The 19,721-nt window shown below is 38.9% G+C and overlaps 1 protein-coding gene across 4 annotated transcripts in view; it reads right to left on the bottom strand.

The window, feature by feature from the left end:
• Positions 1-19,721, bottom strand: part of PHACTR2 (phosphatase and actin regulator 2) — a 125,879-nt gene that overhangs the window by 23,592 nt on the left and 82,566 nt on the right. For 3 of the 4 annotated variants that reach the window (XM_048937204.1, XM_048937206.1, XM_048937205.1), the window contains exons 3-5: positions 16,172-16,252; positions 13,060-13,218; positions 2,827-3,063 (exon numbers count right to left, since the gene is read on the bottom strand). In XM_048937204.1, the coding sequence (XP_048793161.1) occupies positions 2,827-3,063; positions 13,060-13,218; positions 16,172-16,252 (477 nt within the window). The remainder of the gene's footprint in view (positions 1-2,826; positions 3,064-13,059; positions 13,219-16,171; positions 16,253-19,721) is intronic. The other variant, XM_048937208.1, reaches the window with a different exon arrangement.

Below are 19,721 nucleotides of genomic sequence, written 5' to 3'. Positions count from 1 at the left end.
ATCTTTCAGTGGACAAATCAGGATCCCTGTGGGCATCAGTTAATCACATTTCACAATGTTCTTTCAAGTTGCGTGTTCCTAGTTAATGGCAAGCAGCAGAGGGCCATTAAAACAAGATGCACTTTTGAGTTCAGCGGGTACATCCATTTAACAGAGACAGAAACCACTGATCTCATTCTGCACAAATGATCTCCTGAAGCAAAGAGGCACTAAAGACCTCCTGTATGTACTGGAGCTCTTAGTCTTGCCAGTGACCAGCTCAGCATTGAAAACAAGGTGACACAGGACACTTGTTGCTGACTAGTAAGTAATGTTACTGTCTGCTGCTGTAATACTTACTATATTGAAACACACATGGTCAGTGTGCAAGATTGCAAGAGAGATCAGCTAGACTGGTGTTCCCATTTGCATTCCAGTCGCATTTCTGGCTGCTGTGTTGAAACAGCCATCATCTGGACTGGAAGCTTCAGACTCTGAACTTACATTTAAAAAGCAACAAAAATGACAACCATCTTACAGTTCAGTCCTTTTCATCAAAATGCATCCAACTCAAACTCTTCTGCTGTAGTGCATTAACCTCAAAAGCACAAGTGAAAGCATTATAAAGTTGCACAGCAACCTCGAAGCTAAGCTTACGGAGCAGAACAGAAAGCTATAAAAGAAATCTGCTGAAAGGCCTATAAGCATTTAAATAAAAACAAAACCTGAGCAGGTTAGGATAGAACCAAAATACAGATGCTTGCACCAATAAGCTCATGGTACAAAAATAGCTCTCACAGTGATGCTGCTCTCGGCCTCAAAGAAAATGGAAAATAATTTGAAAGATTATATATCAAAAGACACATTATACCGTTCTCTTCTGCAGGAGAACATTATGGTTTATAAACATTTAGAGAGCTGTGCAGCTTTCAGTACATCTGCAAAAATCTGCAACAACTCATGGCTTCAGGCAAATCACTGTCCTTATGTGCTCTGAGGCCACTCTACAGGGCACAGTGCAGGACCCATTGATATTTGCTCTTATCAGTCACATCTACTACAAATCACTGACTTCACTTACCAGCAAAGAAACGCTATAAGCAATAGTTCATAATTGCAGTGGAAATAAATAGTGGCTTCAACCTGCATATTACTGAGCAGAAACCTTACTGAGTAAGTGGATGGGACTAACAAATGGCTCTGGTTCTGATTCAGCAAAGCACTTAAACACAGGTTCCAATCAATGAAACAAAGGTACATGCCTAGCCTCAAGAACTCCAGCACAATACAAATACACTATAATTATTACTGGGAAAAGTTAAAAAGATGTTTCCATTGAATGAAGCCTTACATTGTTCTTGGAACCTTTCTGGTCTTGCAATCAGGAACAGAAAGAATTCTCCCAGAGAAATTCTCCCCACACTATGACTCAAGTCAGTAGTGCTATTGCTGTTATTGCTTTAAACTGGGCTGGTTAACAATTTCCTATCAAGTCCCTTTTTTTCAGTAGAAAACTTAGATTTTGATTACATAAAAAAGCTGATGAACATTATTCAACTTTGTTGCAAACATTCATGCTTATGTTAAACTTATGTTAACGCTCATCCTAACTCCACTATTTCAGTTTGGAAATCTATTGAGTAACTTCAGTTCCTCATATTCCTGTTCTCCTTCACAGGACTGGATCACTGTATTCACTTTCACGGGGATGTGATAAAGCTCAACTATAAAATATCACTCCCAACCAGTTCTGTTTATTAAGTACTGCAGATGAAAACAACAAACCCAACACTGAAAGAAATTATTCATAGAATATGTGCTATTTTGTACAAGGGGCACATTGATATATTTTATATCCATATGGTCTCAAGTATCACCTGAAATTTCAGCAAGACTACTAAAAGACAAATCTGGAATTTGAATTTATTTTAATTTATGAACTGACATATCTGAGAGCTTGTTACCAGTCAAAAGCCTAAACACTTTTCTACCCAGTGGGTTGTTCTGTTTCTGAAAGGTCTGCTGTTACAAGCTTCTTTCAGCTGAGAGTAACAGTTTTCAATGTGAAAGTGAAATACAAGCAGCAAATTCTGGGTTTTCAAAATGTTTATTCTTGTGGCCTATTGATGTAGAGGGACAGTTAATACCAAGTTAATATTGTAACTTAAGCATTCTTGCAGCGCTTTCAAACAGTTCTCTTCTGTATGCTTCAAATACAACACTTGCAAAAATGTACAAGTTATGAAGAAGTTTACTTGGAGAGAAAACTGGAGGGATTGAAGGACTTTGGAAGATTGAAAGAGGATTGAGAACACAAGGTTTGTATAAGTTAGCCAATGCATATATATACTCAATTCATCGTAATATTGTTTGTATTCAAATTACATTTGTATGATTTCATTTTGGTCACTGTCTAAATCACAACCACTTGAACTCGAGATCAGTACCTTAGAACAGCTACATAAAATCTAGTATAACTGCAGATTGCAGAAAAATCAATAGATTTACTTTGGGGCAGTTCAGATGTATTTGTTTCCAAAAGTCACCTCTTTCCTTGCTGATCCTTCGACAGTTCTCTGAGTCATTTTATAGCCAGCACTTGCACGTCAACTGGGAATTCAGTATAGTCTCTGTTGTGCTTGGTGTTGCGCATACATTTGTTAGACAGCAAAATGATTCATCTGAGGTGTTTGCAGACAGCAGAACCAGAGCTCAGTGAGATGTTAGTTAAAAACATCAGTGGCATGCTCTTTAGTAGCATAGCTATGTACAAAAGCAGAAGTACTGAGTACCAAGCCCCTCATGCACATGCACCCCCATAACTGGCACTGCCTGTGCAGTACTCACCAACTTCTCGATTTGCACTGTGGCTTGTTGGCTTGGGAGGTGGGAGAGGAGGCTGCTTAACAGGAGCCTTTCCCTTTTTTTTAGCATGAGGTGCTTCATTACTCTTATGGCTGGTGGTGGTAGAAGCAGCAAGAGCATTTTTTGGTGGTAGCGGAGCTTTTTTAGATTTAGGCTTAGACTTGGGTAGTGGTGGAGCATGGGATGCAGTTATTTCTGGGCAGTGATCAGTAGTGTTCTCTATGGGTAAGAAAGTGAACAGAAGCCAACTGACACAGACACCACAAACATACAACAGCAAGCTAGACAATGACTACTTTTGCTGCTTGATCTCTTGGGAATCAGGAGAGACTTCTTCACCTTTTCACTCCTATTGAATTACTACTTCAGAAAAAAAGAAAAAAAAAAGTTCCCACCTGTCTCAATTCAAGTCCTTCTCATTGAAGACTTTTGCCCAGCACTCCTTTCAATCTTATCTAATCCAGACTTCCAAGGATCCTCTTTAATACCCCCACATAAATTGCTGGCTGCAAACTAAGCAAGGCAAATGCCATTTGGTAAAAAATTCCCTTAGATTTTTTCTAGTTCTTTGAAATCAATAGGCTATAAAACTCAGATTCACGTGAACATGAATGTGAACAAAGCTTTTCTCTCAGCCACAGGTTCAAACATGGCCATGCAAGCTGAAATTTTCCCCTGAAGCAACACATTTTCCTATGCTGCCGCCTGCTTGCTCACAGAAACAGCACCTTTATTTTGGGTATCTTCCCCAGGGTATTTCTACTCTTTAACTAAATTAAATAGGATGTCATTTGGCATGGGACCGCTCTTCCCTCCTGCAAGTCCTTTAGGTGTTCATATAAGACTGCAGTTTCAAGAATCAACAGTTACTCAGTCAGCAGAAATCTGGACTTCATCCACATTTCATAGTCCAATAGGAATGGCTCTGTAGAGTGAAACAAGTAACACAGGGGATCTGGTGTCCCTGTCCTGTGCACTTCACAAGAATATACTGTGGAGTAGCTTCAGGCTAGTTCTGTGGACTGCATGTCCAGATGTGGAGGGAACACAACAAGTTCTTGAATGCAGTTTTGTGTTTAATTTCATCCAAGGGGACCTTGTTTGCGTGCTCTGCAAATTGAAGACAGATAAGTGGGAAGGATCTGGAAATTCACTTCAAAACAGCAAAGCTAATGTAGTTGAGCCACTTATATGCAACTTAAATTCTGCTACTTAAACTCTATGGTTTTTAGACTGTAGCTGGTAGCCAGATGGGAATCTTTCTTTATTCTGTCACACCATCTCTGTGCCCACTTGGTCTCAAGACAGTCTTTCCACACCTTGCAGAAAAAGTATTTTACAGAAGTAATAGCATACCATCAAAAGCATAAGAACTTTACTTGCATGTTATTATAAACTACAACGGTCAGGGAATGAAGGAGTCAAGCACATATCAAAAAGAACTTTAATGACTTCTTTTTTAGCACTTGAAAGGAAACCAATTCACTTATTGCAGTACGTTCCCACAAGAGCCTCACTCTAACACACATTACATGGCAGTTCCTTGCTCTCCTGGCCACTCCCTGCCCTCTTCCTTCCTATATAGAAGATTCCCAAGAGATAAGCAGTATCTTTTCACTGTAAGATTAGTAGATGAAGACCAGAAACAAACATGTTGGACAACATCAACATTCCTTATCTCAGAAACAAAGCCTTTTCAACCTCTAGTTTAAGGCTTGTTAACATGAACCTGATGCATCACCTCTGCAATTATTGAAAGCAACATGCACACATAACTCTTTATCAACCAAGAGAATTAATGGTGTTGTTCTCATTTATTTCCAGCCTATATAATCATAGGATAAACCAGTTTTGCTAATGTTATGCAAAAACCATTGCTTTAGAGCTAGCAAGCAGATTCTTTCAAGCACAGATCCTTGTACAATATCTTTGTTTTCCTACCTCTTTCTCCTGGAACAGAGAAAGACTTTGGAAGAAGAAAAAAACATATTTGTTACACTTTGTTTTCCTCTTGTATAGCAAATGGTGCCTCCTTATTAAACTCCACCTACCTTCATTCAAAGCTGAAAAATTGATTTAATTGTGAGAAAGCAAGACGTTGCTACATTTTAATTCCATTATGACAAACGTGGCAAGAAAAGATAAAATTTCTGTTTTGAAGATCTTGAAGGACATGATCAGAAAGAATTTTAAGTGTATACCATTCTTTTTCCTTATGGATCCAGCATCCCAAAACTCTACTTACTAAAAAGAATCAGTTGAAAACCTGTGCATTTATACATTGTCAGCATGTTTTGCTTTAAGTCACTAATACAGAAAGTGTTAAGAAAAGAATAACCTAGTACTCTATCCTCCAAATTCTAAAGAAATGCATGAGAATTTTTTAGAATCTTAGTCAGCTTACATTCGAGTGTTTAACTGATTAAATAGTGTGTCACAATTTATCTTATGTATTAGTAAAAAAGTACAAAATGTGAGGACACATCTTTACTTGATTGCAATTAAGTGTATCTTACTTACACTCAATATTTTCAATCTTCTATAGAAAAATAAATTAAAATTATTAATGAAAAACAAAATTTGAATATTTCTTCCAAATCAAGGTCTCTGCTTTCAGATTTCAGTTGTGATTAAGCTGGACAATTTATGTAATATCAATTTTGATTGAAATACCCCATGAATACTGGGATCTCCTCTCTATCTAGGGCATTTTTTTCCATACTGTTATGCATATACCAAGGTCTGGAAGATTTTTGCACAGCAGAACTCTATCTGCTTGGATAGTTACAGTTCCTTTTAAGCCTTGACTACACTTGGATCACATACATGCCCTTTTCTTCACTTTGATCAATGAGTCTTCTTGCTCACATCTATGAGGAAGTCTGTGATGAAGATAGTTGCTCTTGCCCATTGCTTTGACCATAAATTCCTCTTGGCATCATGCTACCTTTGTATTTTCTGTGTTAGCTTCACTTTTTTATCTCACCAGATAAATCTGATGGCTTTCAATGTCAGTTTCATCCTGCCTAAACTGATGTTTCTCATTTACTTGAGATACTGATACTCAGTTCTCACCTGACCAGCTTTTGTCACTAACAAGCCAAATTTTGAAGCAAACACATTCAACTGCTTTTCCCTTGCTGCTCTCAGGCTTGGAAGACTCTCCATGTAAACATTCACAAAGATACCTCTCTTCCTTTGCAATAAATCTGTTGTGATACCAAAACTAACAATTTTTAGGCATTGTACTTATTATCCTGGTCTAGTCTCCTCTTGTTTTTCAGCATCTAACCGTGGTGTCCTCTCTTACTACAAGCCTACTGGGACTGTTTGGTTTTTTTTTGTATTCATGTAAGACACTATGCAATAAATTCCTTGTCTATGCATGAGTACTGTTGAAATACAAATAGTAGCTAAAAATGGCAACAGTGGAACACTCTTGCAGAGGGAGAAAGATGGTCTGATGTCTGTAGATGCTTCTGAGATAAAATTAAAGTGTTAAAACTGTACCTCTCTAGCATGTCCCTGCTTGAATACGTGCCCTTGTTCTTGATGCTTCTTCTTTCTCATCAGGTTTGTGGCTGCCAAATCAAGGAGCCACCTGAATCAGCTCAGTCCATCTATTTGGCTCCTCAGTACCTCAGAAGCAGCTTCAAGGTATTTTTATTGCTATTGCTCTTCTTAATCTAGAAATCTGTTCATCACGAACAGAACTTTAAACAAAAGGTCACCAAATGATCATCAGATAATAACATATTTTATATACTTCATCAAGACATCTTCTGTAAAAGAAATTTGTTATATTCTTAATAAGAAAGCAAAGCAAATGCTAATATCTTATTTAAGCATTTAGATCAATAATATGTGCATGTCTGGAACAATTTTTCCAAAGGCCATATTTTCAAGAAAGCTCACTTTGAAATGGGATTTTCTTGTTCCCAGAAATTGTGATTGAGGCCAGACTTCTAAGAAAGCTGTCTTTTTACATAAACATCTGAAGACAAAAAACAAACAAAAAAACCAAAACCATGACCAGGGTTACTCAGTGTGCAGCAGCTCTTGTGGAAACTTTCACAGATTTTCAGGGAGATTCCAGTATGCCATATTCACTGGAAAATCAAATGACTTATTTTGGAAGCTAAATGCTCCACTGTTCCTAAGCTGTGGACTAAATGGTGGTTCAAAGATCTACAAAAATCCTTGACATAGTCTCAGAAAAAATGCACAAATTGTTTGTATTTTTTCTTTACTTTTGCAAATTTCTGAGTCCAAACTTTCATACTACAGGATTTTGTCATATAGTACCAAGGTTTTTTGGTTTCTACAGCTAGAGCTGTTATATGAATCTAGCTCACAGCCAGTAGTCCTGCATTACAAGCATGTAATCTTTACCAGCTGCAAAGCACTCTTCTCCTGGAAGATGAGCACAATTTAGTGGAGTAGCACTGTGTAAAATGGAAGGTGGAAATAAGGTATAATTTGTTGTTTACTACTGGGTAAATCCCTCCAAAATGAACTTTTATTAAATCAGAGTTTTGAGAATCACGAGTTTCCTTTCCAGCCTATGCAGAGAGCTGTATTGTGATTAATCAAAATCCAGGAAACTGTCATTCAGAAACATGGGACACCAGACAACACAAGGTGTCTTTTGTCTCATTTTTGGACTCTCTGACTGTGCTGGTGCAGATGGTCAACTCATACAAATCCTTTCATAAATTTTAGATTCAATCAGATCCATTTTTTGTTCATGCTTTTACTACTAAAGCTCTGTTCAAGAAAACACCTATTTTAATTGAAAGCTTTCTTTAATTTCTAGTCCAAACGTATTTCAAACCTCTGTTTATTCCTTTCTACTTGTGCCAGCGTTGTCCTTCACCCATAGTCTCTCCTGGCTGTATACCAATTTGTTACATTCACCAAATGCAGTCAAGACTCAGGCTGTCTCAGTTTTGCTAGGCTGAACAAGAACAGCTGTCTCACAACCCTCTCTGCATTAATTCCAGTTTTGAATTCATCCTTCTTGAAGACAGATGAACAGATCTGTATGTCTGCAAACTTCCAGCTTTTGCTTACTGAATAATGTTAACAGCACCATGTGCAAAAGACCCTGTAACCGAGGAAGGGTAGAAATCTGAAGGAGGGAGGAGAAAGGGGTAGGTGTAACAATTGACATAAGTAACCACATTTAAATATTTATTGTTTCCAAGATAATAAAGAAAAAAAAACAACAATACAAAACAAGCACATGCTGATTGCTCAACTGTTGCGTAAGATGTAAGCTGTTAAATCAAGACAAAATATCTGTAACATATTCACTGCTAACTGCATATTTTTACCTTTTCTTGGTCTATAAGATACTTGGAAAGCGAGCAGGCATGTAAATTTCTACATTCCTTTATACTATCTGTATAGATAATTTTAAACAACTCAATGATTAATCTGCCAAAACCATATCTACAATCTTATTCCTGGAGCCATATTAGGATTTATTTATTTTTTTTAATAAATAGGATTTTTTTTTTAAATAATTAAAAAAACAAAACCAAAAAATAAACGGAAGCTCTACATATTAGGAGCTTTCCTCTGCCACTCACATTACGTGGGTGAAAGCCTGCATCTTCATGTCAGTCTACTGGCAGGAGCCTGCCTGGCTTGGCTGACTTACTGGATGGTTCCTGCCCAAACAAAGCTTTATCTGGAGTACCTTTCCTTTTAAGAAAACTTGGATTCAGTCTCATTTACATAGTTCAGGTGACAAATAGAAGATAAACTATTCTTAGAATAACTAGTTGTAGGCCAGCAAATAACTCAGCTAGACTGAGACCTACAAGTAGATTCTTTGGGAGTCAGGCAAAAAAAAACACCAATAAACTTTTATATATGGTGCACATAACAATGATCTACAGAGCTGAGGGGTGCAGGAAGCCAGCTTGTAACACAAGAGAGAGGAAAGTTTGTCTTGTCTCTCACAGTGAATGGTTTGCAAGATTGATCAGCTGAGAGGTTCTTGTGTAACGCCCTGGAAGATGGGGGTTTACTGCTTTGAATTCAGCAGTTGTTGCTTGTTTGGTGTTTTGTTGTTTTTTTTTTTCCTTGGTTTTGTTTTTTTTCCACTTAGGGGAAATAAAGCAAAGGCCTCTGAGAAAAGAAATTCAGAAAACTTGAGTTTAAAGAACATTCCCTTGAATGCGAATTACAGCGTTGGTCAGCAAGTATGCATACTCATAAGATCAGGGCCTATGACTCCAGCTTTCTTTTTCTCCTTATGCATGAGAAAAACAGAAGATTAAATTTAAAGGTAGATATAAGAGAAAGAACCTCTGAACTAAAACTTAAACTAAAAATTAGACATTTGTCAGCTCTCAGATTAGTTATGATGTGGAGGAAAAGCATTATACAGATGGATCCTATTAATTCATTTGGAAACAGGACTAGAAATTGTTTCCTTCACTGAAATACGTGAGAAAACCTAAGAGGACTTGGGTCTGCTATAAATGGTATTGGAACATTTCAGAAGTTTATGTTCCATGACACCCAGAATACCCAGAGCACCCACGAGAGAGCTCTGGCTTCCTGCAGTGCAGTTATTTATCACTCCTACCTGACTGATGGTAGGCAAAATGAAACTTTTTTTTTTCCAAGTAGCATATCACTAATGGTTAGTGAACCTGCTTCACTTTCAACTACCTACTTTCTCTTCAACTTAAGCTAACAATGAAATTATCTACCAGAATCACAAAAAGATTAACTTGCCACATCAAAAAAGAGTAAGATCAAAGTTTACAAACAACTCAGCTACAAACTCATGGTTCTTTGGTGTATCTTGAATGCCAGAGACATCTTGGGAAAGTGTGAAGTAGAAAAGGAGCTCTGACACAGTACCAGGAGGTTTTACAATGTTCAGCAAGCATCCTGTGCCATCATGCTATGTCCCTATGTCTATACTGGGCAACAGCTACAATTTTGATATCTATTCTACCCATGTTGCTTTTGCTCTTCTCCAACACTCTTGTAGGGTACAAAAGGAAGAAAGAAGGGGATCCATGGAACCTCTATGCAAGGTTCATAGGGAATGCTCCTCATTGGGAACCTGGAGTGCTGAGGCCCACAGGGGCTCTTTCAGACAAGGGCCGTTGATCAGGAGCCCCAGGATACCAGCACAGTCCAGCCTGCTGGCCAGACAGGCAGCACGTACTCTGGCACGCTGCCTGCCCATGTGCTGCTCTGTATCCCTTCCAGCATGCTCACAGAGAATGGCTACAGTTGAGCTCCGTGTTTTCAGCAAAAGATGCTAGTGACTTGTAGTCAAAACAAAACCAAACTAAGGAAAAAAAGTATTCAGAACTCAACCTAGTACACATATAATGTGAATAAACAATCCAAGAAAAAGACCCGGGGCTCTGCTTTCCCATCTGCAAAGCTTAATAACTCAATCACCTGTTTTTGTAAAACTTAATCGCTCAATCACCTGCATCACCACCTTCCTATTATGCTGCCATAAAGGAGAAATTTTCTACACCGTTTGGATGATTGACATATCATAGCTACAAAAAGTAATGGCCACACTGTAATTTCCAAAGGGATTTTTTTCCCCAAATACAGAAGACACCCACGAGCAGACGGTGCAAAATTTGCAGGGATGCTTGGCAGCGCAGGGAACAGCTTTCAGGCTACTGCTTCACTTACTTTTGCTTAACTCATTCCTCCAATATGTGGCTGAGCCAACTGTTTTTGCCCTGCAAATACTGCATTTCTGTGGCTCACGCTAGAACATTTTTCCTGTGACTTCTTTTAACTCCAAACACATTCCCTGCTCCATGATGCACTGCTGCCAACTCTTACCACTTGACCACTGTGCCTGCCACATTTGGTCTTTTTAAACTTCCAGCATCAGCAATCATCATCATATTTAAGCAGGAAGCTCATTTTCAAAATCTGTTAGAACTAGAAAGCAAGTAAGAGCTACCACCATTTCATAAATGAGTTTTAAAATAACCTGATAACTTTCAGGGGCTGAGCTGCATTTTTCAGAACGCTTTGATTTGGCAGCAGTTTGCAGCATACTGTGCTGCTAAACAGCAGGAATTATTGCTGTCTTCAGGTCTCACAAACATGGAAAGTACAAAGAACTTCCTGTAAGATTTACACATAAGAGTTTTTGACTCTAAAAAGACTAACATCAATCTCTACAAAACCACCTTGAATTCATTGCTCATGACAGTCCAGCTAGTATTACAGAATCACAGAATTGTAGGGGTTGGAAGGGACCTCCAGAGATCATCGAGTCCAACCCCCCTGCCAAAGCAGGTTCCCTACAGCAGGTCGCACAGGTAGGCATCCAGGCAGGTATTCACTCCACCTATCTCAGTTCCTCTGACAGCGATTGTGATCTGTGATCTGGAAAAGCAGCATGTGTTACAGTCTAACCAGAGGACACTGCCAGGTATACCCATAGTCCTGCCATAGCTCTGATTTTGATGCTCTTTGAGCATCAAGATAATGCTAATGCAAACCATCACATCAGTGGCTTATTTCTCCCCCTGCCAGTGGGTGTAGTGTGATGAAGACCTACTGCCATAAAAAAGCTCTGAAGACTACACCACCAGATGAGAGGCATCTGTGAGGTGCATCTGCAAGCCCTACTCTTAAACAGACTGACTCACCTTCTTGCTTAATTTGTGATAAAGTGATAGCTAAATATACCTTGGCACTGAGCCTACTCTTGTACAGCAATCATTTCAAAGTTCTTTAAGGTCAGCACAATAGAGAGAGAGAGCTGAATATTTCATTCATTTCAACATGTTTGAAACAGATATTGTACCTTCCCCTTTTCATTACAGTTCTGCATTCTGCAGCATCAGCTGGATGGGATTTCAATACTCAGAACTGTGTATCTTTAAAAATATGCCCCTTGGGAAAACTTTCAAGACCTGACAGGTTCAGAAGGCTGTATTTAGGGATGCATAAAATAACAAATGATCTGATCTAGCCCCAAAATCATTTTTAAGGAGCTTTCCATGGCTTTTGCAAATCTTTTTTCCTGACCCTATACACATCTGGTTCTAGTTGGCATAAAAAGATATACACATTTAAATGTCATGAAAAAAAGCTAATTATGTATTTTGGGCTTGCTGGGAGACAGGAAGTACTAGGAATCTCATAAGAAGTGCAGTTCTCCTTGGAAATCCAGCCACTTTTTACACAGGCAAGTGATTTACATAGCTCAGAGAAGAATTCAAATTATTGTGTTAGCTGAACTGACCCTCTCATCCTCCAAAGGCTCATTCATCACTAGGTAAAGGTTACTAGGTAACATTGGAAAGACTGGCCTAACAGCCAGCCATGAAGTTCTTGATCTTTTGTATCCTTGCTCTTTCCTGTAGAAAATCCAATAGATGGAGCAGTACTTAAGAACACTCACTTTTTCTCTCTTTCTTTCTTTCTTTTTTAAACAGTGAAAAGAAGTAGTCCAGTATTCAACACACTACAGAAAGAGGTTAAATGCAGTCCAAATCCTTGTGATTCCACTTGAGTTTTTAAATTTCCCTTATTCAGTCAAACTTTGTCACCAAAGTGAATCTGAATGAAGGTAACAAAATTAATATGGATCTTGAGATTTGGGGCACAGTGAGTATTTAACAGGATTTAGTGCATTTTATCTACAGAAAATCACATAGGCATAAAGTACATTTTCCATAAATGACTTGAGTTCAATTTGTAGTAGCAATATATTCCCTTGAATATTTCTGAAGAGCTGGAATTTAAGTACTTAAGAGGTAATGAAAACCAACGGGAATGAGCTGCTGAAGTAATTTTCAAAACGACATACAGTTTTCAAGTAGCTTAAACACTTGAACATTTAAGCTATGAGCCACTTCTGCAGTGGTATTGCAAGGTGATGCACAAACATTTTATTTCTTCTTTCACAAAAGGAAAACCTGGAACCAAAGCCTGCCCACAAAAGGTTCACAGTGAATTCAGAAACATCTCTGCATGTATTTTCATGCTCATACCATGCTTCTATTTGTTACCTTACTGTATCCACAGTATGCCTACCAGTGATGAAATACCCATGTTTTGCAAGTCTATCTTCTTGGCAGGTTCTGCTGGCATCCTTGTTGTAGGATAGAGCTTACAGCATGTATTGGTGCTGATGGAAGAACACGTTAGCGTTTAAAGTAGGTGGGAAAAAAATTGATAAATGTGTCCATTTACCTTTTTGATCTTCTTTTTTTCCTTCTGGCCCACATGGTTTCTCTGATAAAGTGCCATTATCTCCACTGGCTTTTACTGCATTTTCTTCCTGTATGGTTTCTTCACCAATAGCTATGGTGTGTCCGTTTGAAGTTTCAAAATTTACTGTCACATCACCATCTGAAATAAAAATTAAAAAGCCAACGTCCAAATTAACTGCTTGCTTAGCATTTATTGACATTACACACCAACTCTCTGCTTTCAAGTTACCATAGAAGCAAAGCAGAAAGATTTAATGGAGTGTATAATAGGCTCTGAAAAGTAACTCTCTAAATGATCTCCATAGGCTGCCAGGTCTTTGAGTGGATATCTTCACAGTACTGGGCCTATTTTCCAGCTCAAGCTTCAAGGCTCCATCTTCTGATATGAACTCTGTACATGTTAGCATCCCATACTCTTCCATCCCACATCCTTTATAAGGAATCTTTTCCACCCAGACGGTGGTGATGCACTGGAACAGGTTGCCCAGAGAGGTTGCGGATGCCCCATCCCTGGAGGCATCCAAGGCCAGGCTGGATGTGGCTCTGGGCAGCCTGCTCTGGTGGTTGGTGACCCTGCACAGAGCAGGGGGGTTGAAACTAGATGATCACTGTGGTCCTTTTCAACCTAGGTCATTTTATGATTCTATGATCTTGGTTTACATAGCTTAAAGACATTCACGTGGAACATAATGTATCTATAGTGTGTTTCCAAAGGTCTCAGACCTGGACATACATAGAGTTGCATGTCCACAGCATGCAGAACAACCGTGTTGTATCCCAGTGGTGTATCAGCCAGAAATCAGGCAGAAATTTTCAGAATATATGCGATCAATTCCCAAATGTGAATTTACTATTAATGATAGCGAGTCATTATCCAATCTTAAGAATCATGGTTAAAACTCTTTGTAACATATTACATACTGTTAATACATTTTGTAAGTCCAATTCTCTCCCAGCTCTTATGACTATTACTGACTCATGTGAACTACCTCAGCTCTTTTCTTTTTCCTCTTGAAAAAAAAAAGAATAAAAATTATTTCTCTTCCTTATTTGTATCTATGTCCCTGAAAAATGCTGTGTACTCTTGCTGGCTCACAACTTCCTCTGTTGACTGATATCTGTTCTCTATTCTATGCATTTTTAAACCACTGATTTTCTTCTCTGGTTATGTCCAAGCCTTGCTATCTGTAGGTTGCTCACACCACACTTCCAGTTCTCAGAGATGATTGCCCTTCTTCTACAGGATGCTCTTATCAGCCAAAATTTTTGCAACTTTACCTGTAATGTCTTCTGGTTCCTCCTGTTGCTTCTTCATTAATTGTGTTAATTCCACTCTCTTCTTCTCCTTGTTGGGTGCTGTGGGATCTGGATGTTTGGCAGTTCCCTCGTTTCAATACAATTATGCAGCCTCTCTTACTTCCTTAGGCTGTTCTGTGGATTAAGCTGATGGTTTCATTCTAACCACACAACTAACTTTCTCATGATGTGTAAAAATGATGTGTAAAACCTAAGTTCTGCCTTCTTAACCTTGTCTCATTTACTATAGCTGATATTTGCACAAGGCCGCCTTCTTATTTGACTGCAGCATTCAAATTTCTCAGCTTTTTCCTTCCAGATGCTCTTAAGTCCACTTTCCTTTCTGCCTCCACACGTAAGATTGCTACCTTGCTCATATTCTGCTAACATCTCATCTACATCCTTGCCACTTCCCACCTCTTTCTTCTCCATCCCATGTGAAACAGTCACTTCTTTGCACTTCTTACCTCTCACATTTCAATACTCCATAACATTTCATCTAGCTTTCAGCTCTGTAGACATTCCTTCTAACTAGCTTCACACCACCTAACCACTGTCTTCCCTCTATCTCTGCTTTTAGTCCATCCAAAACAATCCTGTTTCTTCCGAATTGCTCCATAAAGATTATAATTTTCATCAGACAAGAGACATAGTGTGATGAAGGCAACACAGACAGGATTGATGGTCTTAAGAAGGGAAAAAGGGGAAACACTGTTTTACCATTCCATCCTTTTACCCCTTTTAAGAGTGGAATAGCAGGTCAAGGACACTAATGACCAAAGCAAACATATGAATGATATTCCTTATGTTCAAAGTGTTTTCTACTTACCTGAAATGTTAACAGCTTACATTAACTGAGCCAACAGACTAAATGCATTTTGCAACCATCAATCAACAAAGTCACACAGCTGCCCAAAAAAGCACATAGCAAAAAATGCTCAAAATTAATATGGGCAGATTGAGGTGTAGAAATTTCACATTTCTTGTGTTAAGTCACAGATAGTGGCAGAAACAAGTTAAGAAGTCAGCTATACTGGCTATCACATTTTGGTAATTGGACAAGACTGCAAAGACAAGTGATGCTACATGCTAACAAACAAGCCCTCTACTTCCAAGGATCAATGTGTGCAATTCTTCAGCTCAGGCAGGGCAGTACAATTTCTAGGATAGAACTGTTTTTAAAAATCATGGAGTTCTCAGATTTCTCGATAAAGTGATGAATGGTTTTATTTTAAGCTACTGAAAATTATTTTAATCGCTTGATTTTTATCCCATCTAGATTTATAGGTAGTAAATAATAGTCAAAAGAATACTACTAGAAGCATTTCAGAAACATAACCAGAGGTGGGGCAGAGGTGTTAACCATGGCCTACCCATACTCTTCCAGGCACAAACTTGGGGTTATTAATTCTAAATTGTTTTTGAACAAGGAGTGTTTTCCCCACAGACTTTTATATTTCTGCTATTTGTGAATGTGGCCGGTGTGGCAGTGGTGAGATCTGTATGATCCCAGCACTGGCACTTTATGATACTGAAATGGCAGCCATCCATGTTTACAGGAAGCATAAAGATATTTGAAGATATGGCCAGAAGTGAGGCAGCATTTCTTGGCAGAAGCAGCTACAGAATGCGTATTTTTTTACTCCAACTTTGTTTAATTCAACTGGCTCAAATTACTTCTCACATTCCTCTGCTTTATTTCCTTATAACTAGTTGGACTACACAGAAACAATGCAATAGGGATTTTACCATCCATGTTTAGCACTTAGGAGCTAAATTCTAGGTAATGTCATCACCTTGCTCAGGCATTTCCTTCAGCACTCCCCTTCTTATCAGCTCCTCTCTGCTTTGTCTTGTCGAAATCTTCCTTTCCAACACTAAAGAAAAAGCACAGTTAAGAATAGATTTATTCTCATACTGACAACGCTTGTGAAAAACGGAGAAAAGAATTAAGAACCCCTGACAGGTCTTCTTTCCCTCAGCTCTACAGAAGTGTTCTGGGTTTCCAGGGACACTCTCCCACAACTTCAGCCACAAAAGGTGGGATTCATCTGATCCAATGTCTTCAGCTGAGCTAGGCTCAGTGGGGCTTCCTTCACCGTCAGTGGGAATATGTACCTCCAGAATGAAACTAAACTCATCCAAACATTGGCATTTAATATTTAAAAGCACCTCTTTATTAATGATTGGAGTGACTATGTCAGCTCAAGATACCTTCACTTACTCTTACAGATGTTTTGAGAGACAAATCCTGCTCAGAGCAAGCAACGTTTTTGGTCAAGTCATAAAACTGCTCATAGAGTAAACTTTGCACAACTATTTTAAGTAAAAAAATAAAAGTAAATCTTAAAAAGAAAGTTAAAAAGTTCTGTTCTAAAAAAGAATAACATCCTCATCCAGGCTGGTTGGCTGTCATGGAAAAAAATGAAGCATCCTGTTTTTAGGTTAAAAAAAAAAAAAAGCATACAACACACACAAAAATGACTGTGACATCAAACATTTTAATTATTATGTTTATTTCCCATGGGAAAAATGTAAAACAGTTTTATAGGGAAAAGTATTTACAGATGGCAAAATAGAGTAATTCCCCACTCCACCCTAACCCTATGCCAATACAATTTGGTGATCTGGGAGGCCACTGAAATGATTTATAAAACTGGTGCACGGTTCAGAAATTGTGAACATCACTACTGTAAAACCCCCTCTTCACCGCATTGCTAGCAGAAGTTAATCACCTATCCCAATTCTGTTTACATATGAGCATCAAAACCCAAGCAATGTTTGGAGCTCAAGCTGAGGTCATGCAGAGAAGCTTCAGCAGCGCTGGACTTCATCCTATTAATGATGTGGTGATCTTAACAATAAGGTGATTTATCTCATCAACTAATTCAAACACTCTGGTAATCCAATTACTCTCTAGTGCAAGTCTAACCGCTCTATGCAAATTAAATACTGCACGAAGTATTTTCAATCTCACTTGAGCTGGACTGGTTTGAGAGAAGTCACATGGTAAAGTGAGTACTACAGCAAGGACAGAGAAAGTCCTCACACATGTTTCAGGAATTTACCCTCTGTGACAGCACAGAATCACAGAATGAATCACAGAATGGCCAGGGTTGGAAGGGACCTCAAGGATCATCTCCAACCCCCCTGCCACATGCAGGGCCAACAACCTCCACATTCAATGCTACACCAGGCTGCCCAGGCTCCATCCAACCTGGCCCTGAACACCTCCAGGGATGGGGCATCCACAACCTCTCTGGGCAGCCTGTTCTAGCACCTCACCACTCGCTCTGTAAAGAACTTCCCCCTGACATCCAACCTAAATCTTTCCTCCCTCAACTTAAAACCATTTCCCCTTGTCCTGCTGTTATCTACACTTCCAAAGAGTTGACTCCTTTTAGGTACTGAAAGCCTGCAATGAGGTCACCCTGCAGCCTTCTTTTCTCCAGGCTGAACAAGCCCAGCTCCCTCAGCCTGTCTTCGTAGCGAAGGTGCTCCAGTCCCCTGATCATCTTCGTGGCTCTCCTCTGGACCCTCTCCAACAGCTCCCTATCTTTCCTGTACTGGGGGCTCCAGACCTGGACACAGTATTCCGGATGGGGCCTCCAGATGGAGCAGAGTAGAGAGGGACAATCACCTCCCTGCTGGCCACCCCTTTTCTGATGGAGCTCAGGATACCATTTGTTTTCTGAGCAAACATACTGTGTTCCGACAAACATATTTTCCAGCAGCAAGTAGCTCTTGCTGCAATTGGCTGAACAAGAATGGAGGCACCAGAGAGGCAGGAGCATAGCACTGCCAGCTTCATTTGGCTTAATTTATGCTGGAAATTGATCCTAATCCTGTTAAGCAGCTGCTTGGATTGAACTCACAAAAATTAGTGCTGGTGCAAAAGCCAGGGCAGAAGGACACAGCTGGGAGTAGGGGAGAGCATGGCTGCCTGAATGCAGAGCAGTTGAGACTGCCTTCCTAAGTTCCATTCTTAAAAAGTTCTTTCAATTTTTCAGCATTACTTGTTGAAATATATACCTTCCAACTGCATGCCATGCAAGTTATTTACACAGTAAGCAAAGCACAGGAGTGTGCCATATTCCAGCAAGTTTTTCTTCATGTAGGTGAACACTTACTCCCTCAAAGACCTCTGGAGAAAAGAACACAGACAATGAAGCCAGAGGACTATGCAGGTAGGCACTAACCAAGGGCTATAATCTTCCCAGAAAGTAAGTATATTTATTAGCAGAGTGAAATCTCCCTTGATATGAAACCCGCAGATGAACTCTTTGTGCACGTAGTTTATACCTGTTTTAGAATCATAGAATTATCAAGGTTGGAAGAGGCCACATAGATCATCTAATCCAACTGTCAACCCATCACCACCCATGCCCAGTAACCACGTCTCTCAGTACCACATCTATCCTTTTGTTGCTTGCAATATAAATGCTCAGTTGTATTTCAGTTGTAGAAGTATAATTTACTTCCCACCTTTTTTTCCCCCCTCTGATTTTTCGCACCTTTTTAACTGGAGACAGTGAAATCAGATGCTCTCATATATATCAGATGCTCTCTTATATACTTCTTTGTGAAATTTAATCTAATACTACTAGAAAATACATCCTTTTCATCAAATTCAGTAACGCTGAATCTGACCAGATACCTATGTCTCTCTGAAGTTTTCAAGATGATGCATTTTTTCAGTTCTGCAGCACTATATCACACCTAATGAAGAGTCATGGAAAACACCATTTGGCATTAAAAGACATTGACACCTTACACTTCCACTTGAAGACCTCAAAGAACTGTACTGACATCACACAGATTTTGTTACATCGTTTAGATTATCTCCATTTTACAGATTAGAATATTTATGAACAGATAAGAAGCTTAAGCCCAAATCCTTAATCATTTGAAACTCTAGCTATAAGTGTTGTTTTGATTTAAACTGATTAAACTCAGTTAATTCAGCTTGAAATGATAATTTATTTAAAACATTATTTGAGTCACAGAAAAAAACATTAGAAAGTATGCTGGCATTCACTATAAGTATCTCAATTTTAATTCCTACAAAAAAAGCAGAATTTTAATTTAAGTAAGAGTAATCAAAAATACGTACTCTTGTATAAGAGGAATGAGGTTACTGTCTACTCATGAGCCTGCACTGGGCACTATTTAGCCAGAGTGGATTCATAAGTTTAATTTATTGCTTATTAAAGACTTTTCATTATGTAATACATTTCACATTTACACAGCCAACTATCTTGATCACAACAATTGCACTGACCATAAGGATCTCATACCTTTAGTTGAGCAAATCACATTAGACTACCATTAGGTTTAGGTAAACTC

The sequence above is a fragment of the Lagopus muta genome, chromosome 2 (assembly GCF_023343835.1).
Source record: "Lagopus muta isolate bLagMut1 chromosome 2, bLagMut1 primary, whole genome shotgun sequence".
NCBI lineage: Eukaryota > Metazoa > Chordata > Aves > Galliformes > Phasianidae > Lagopus > Lagopus muta.
This window is presented reverse-complemented; position numbering and strand designations above follow the sequence as displayed.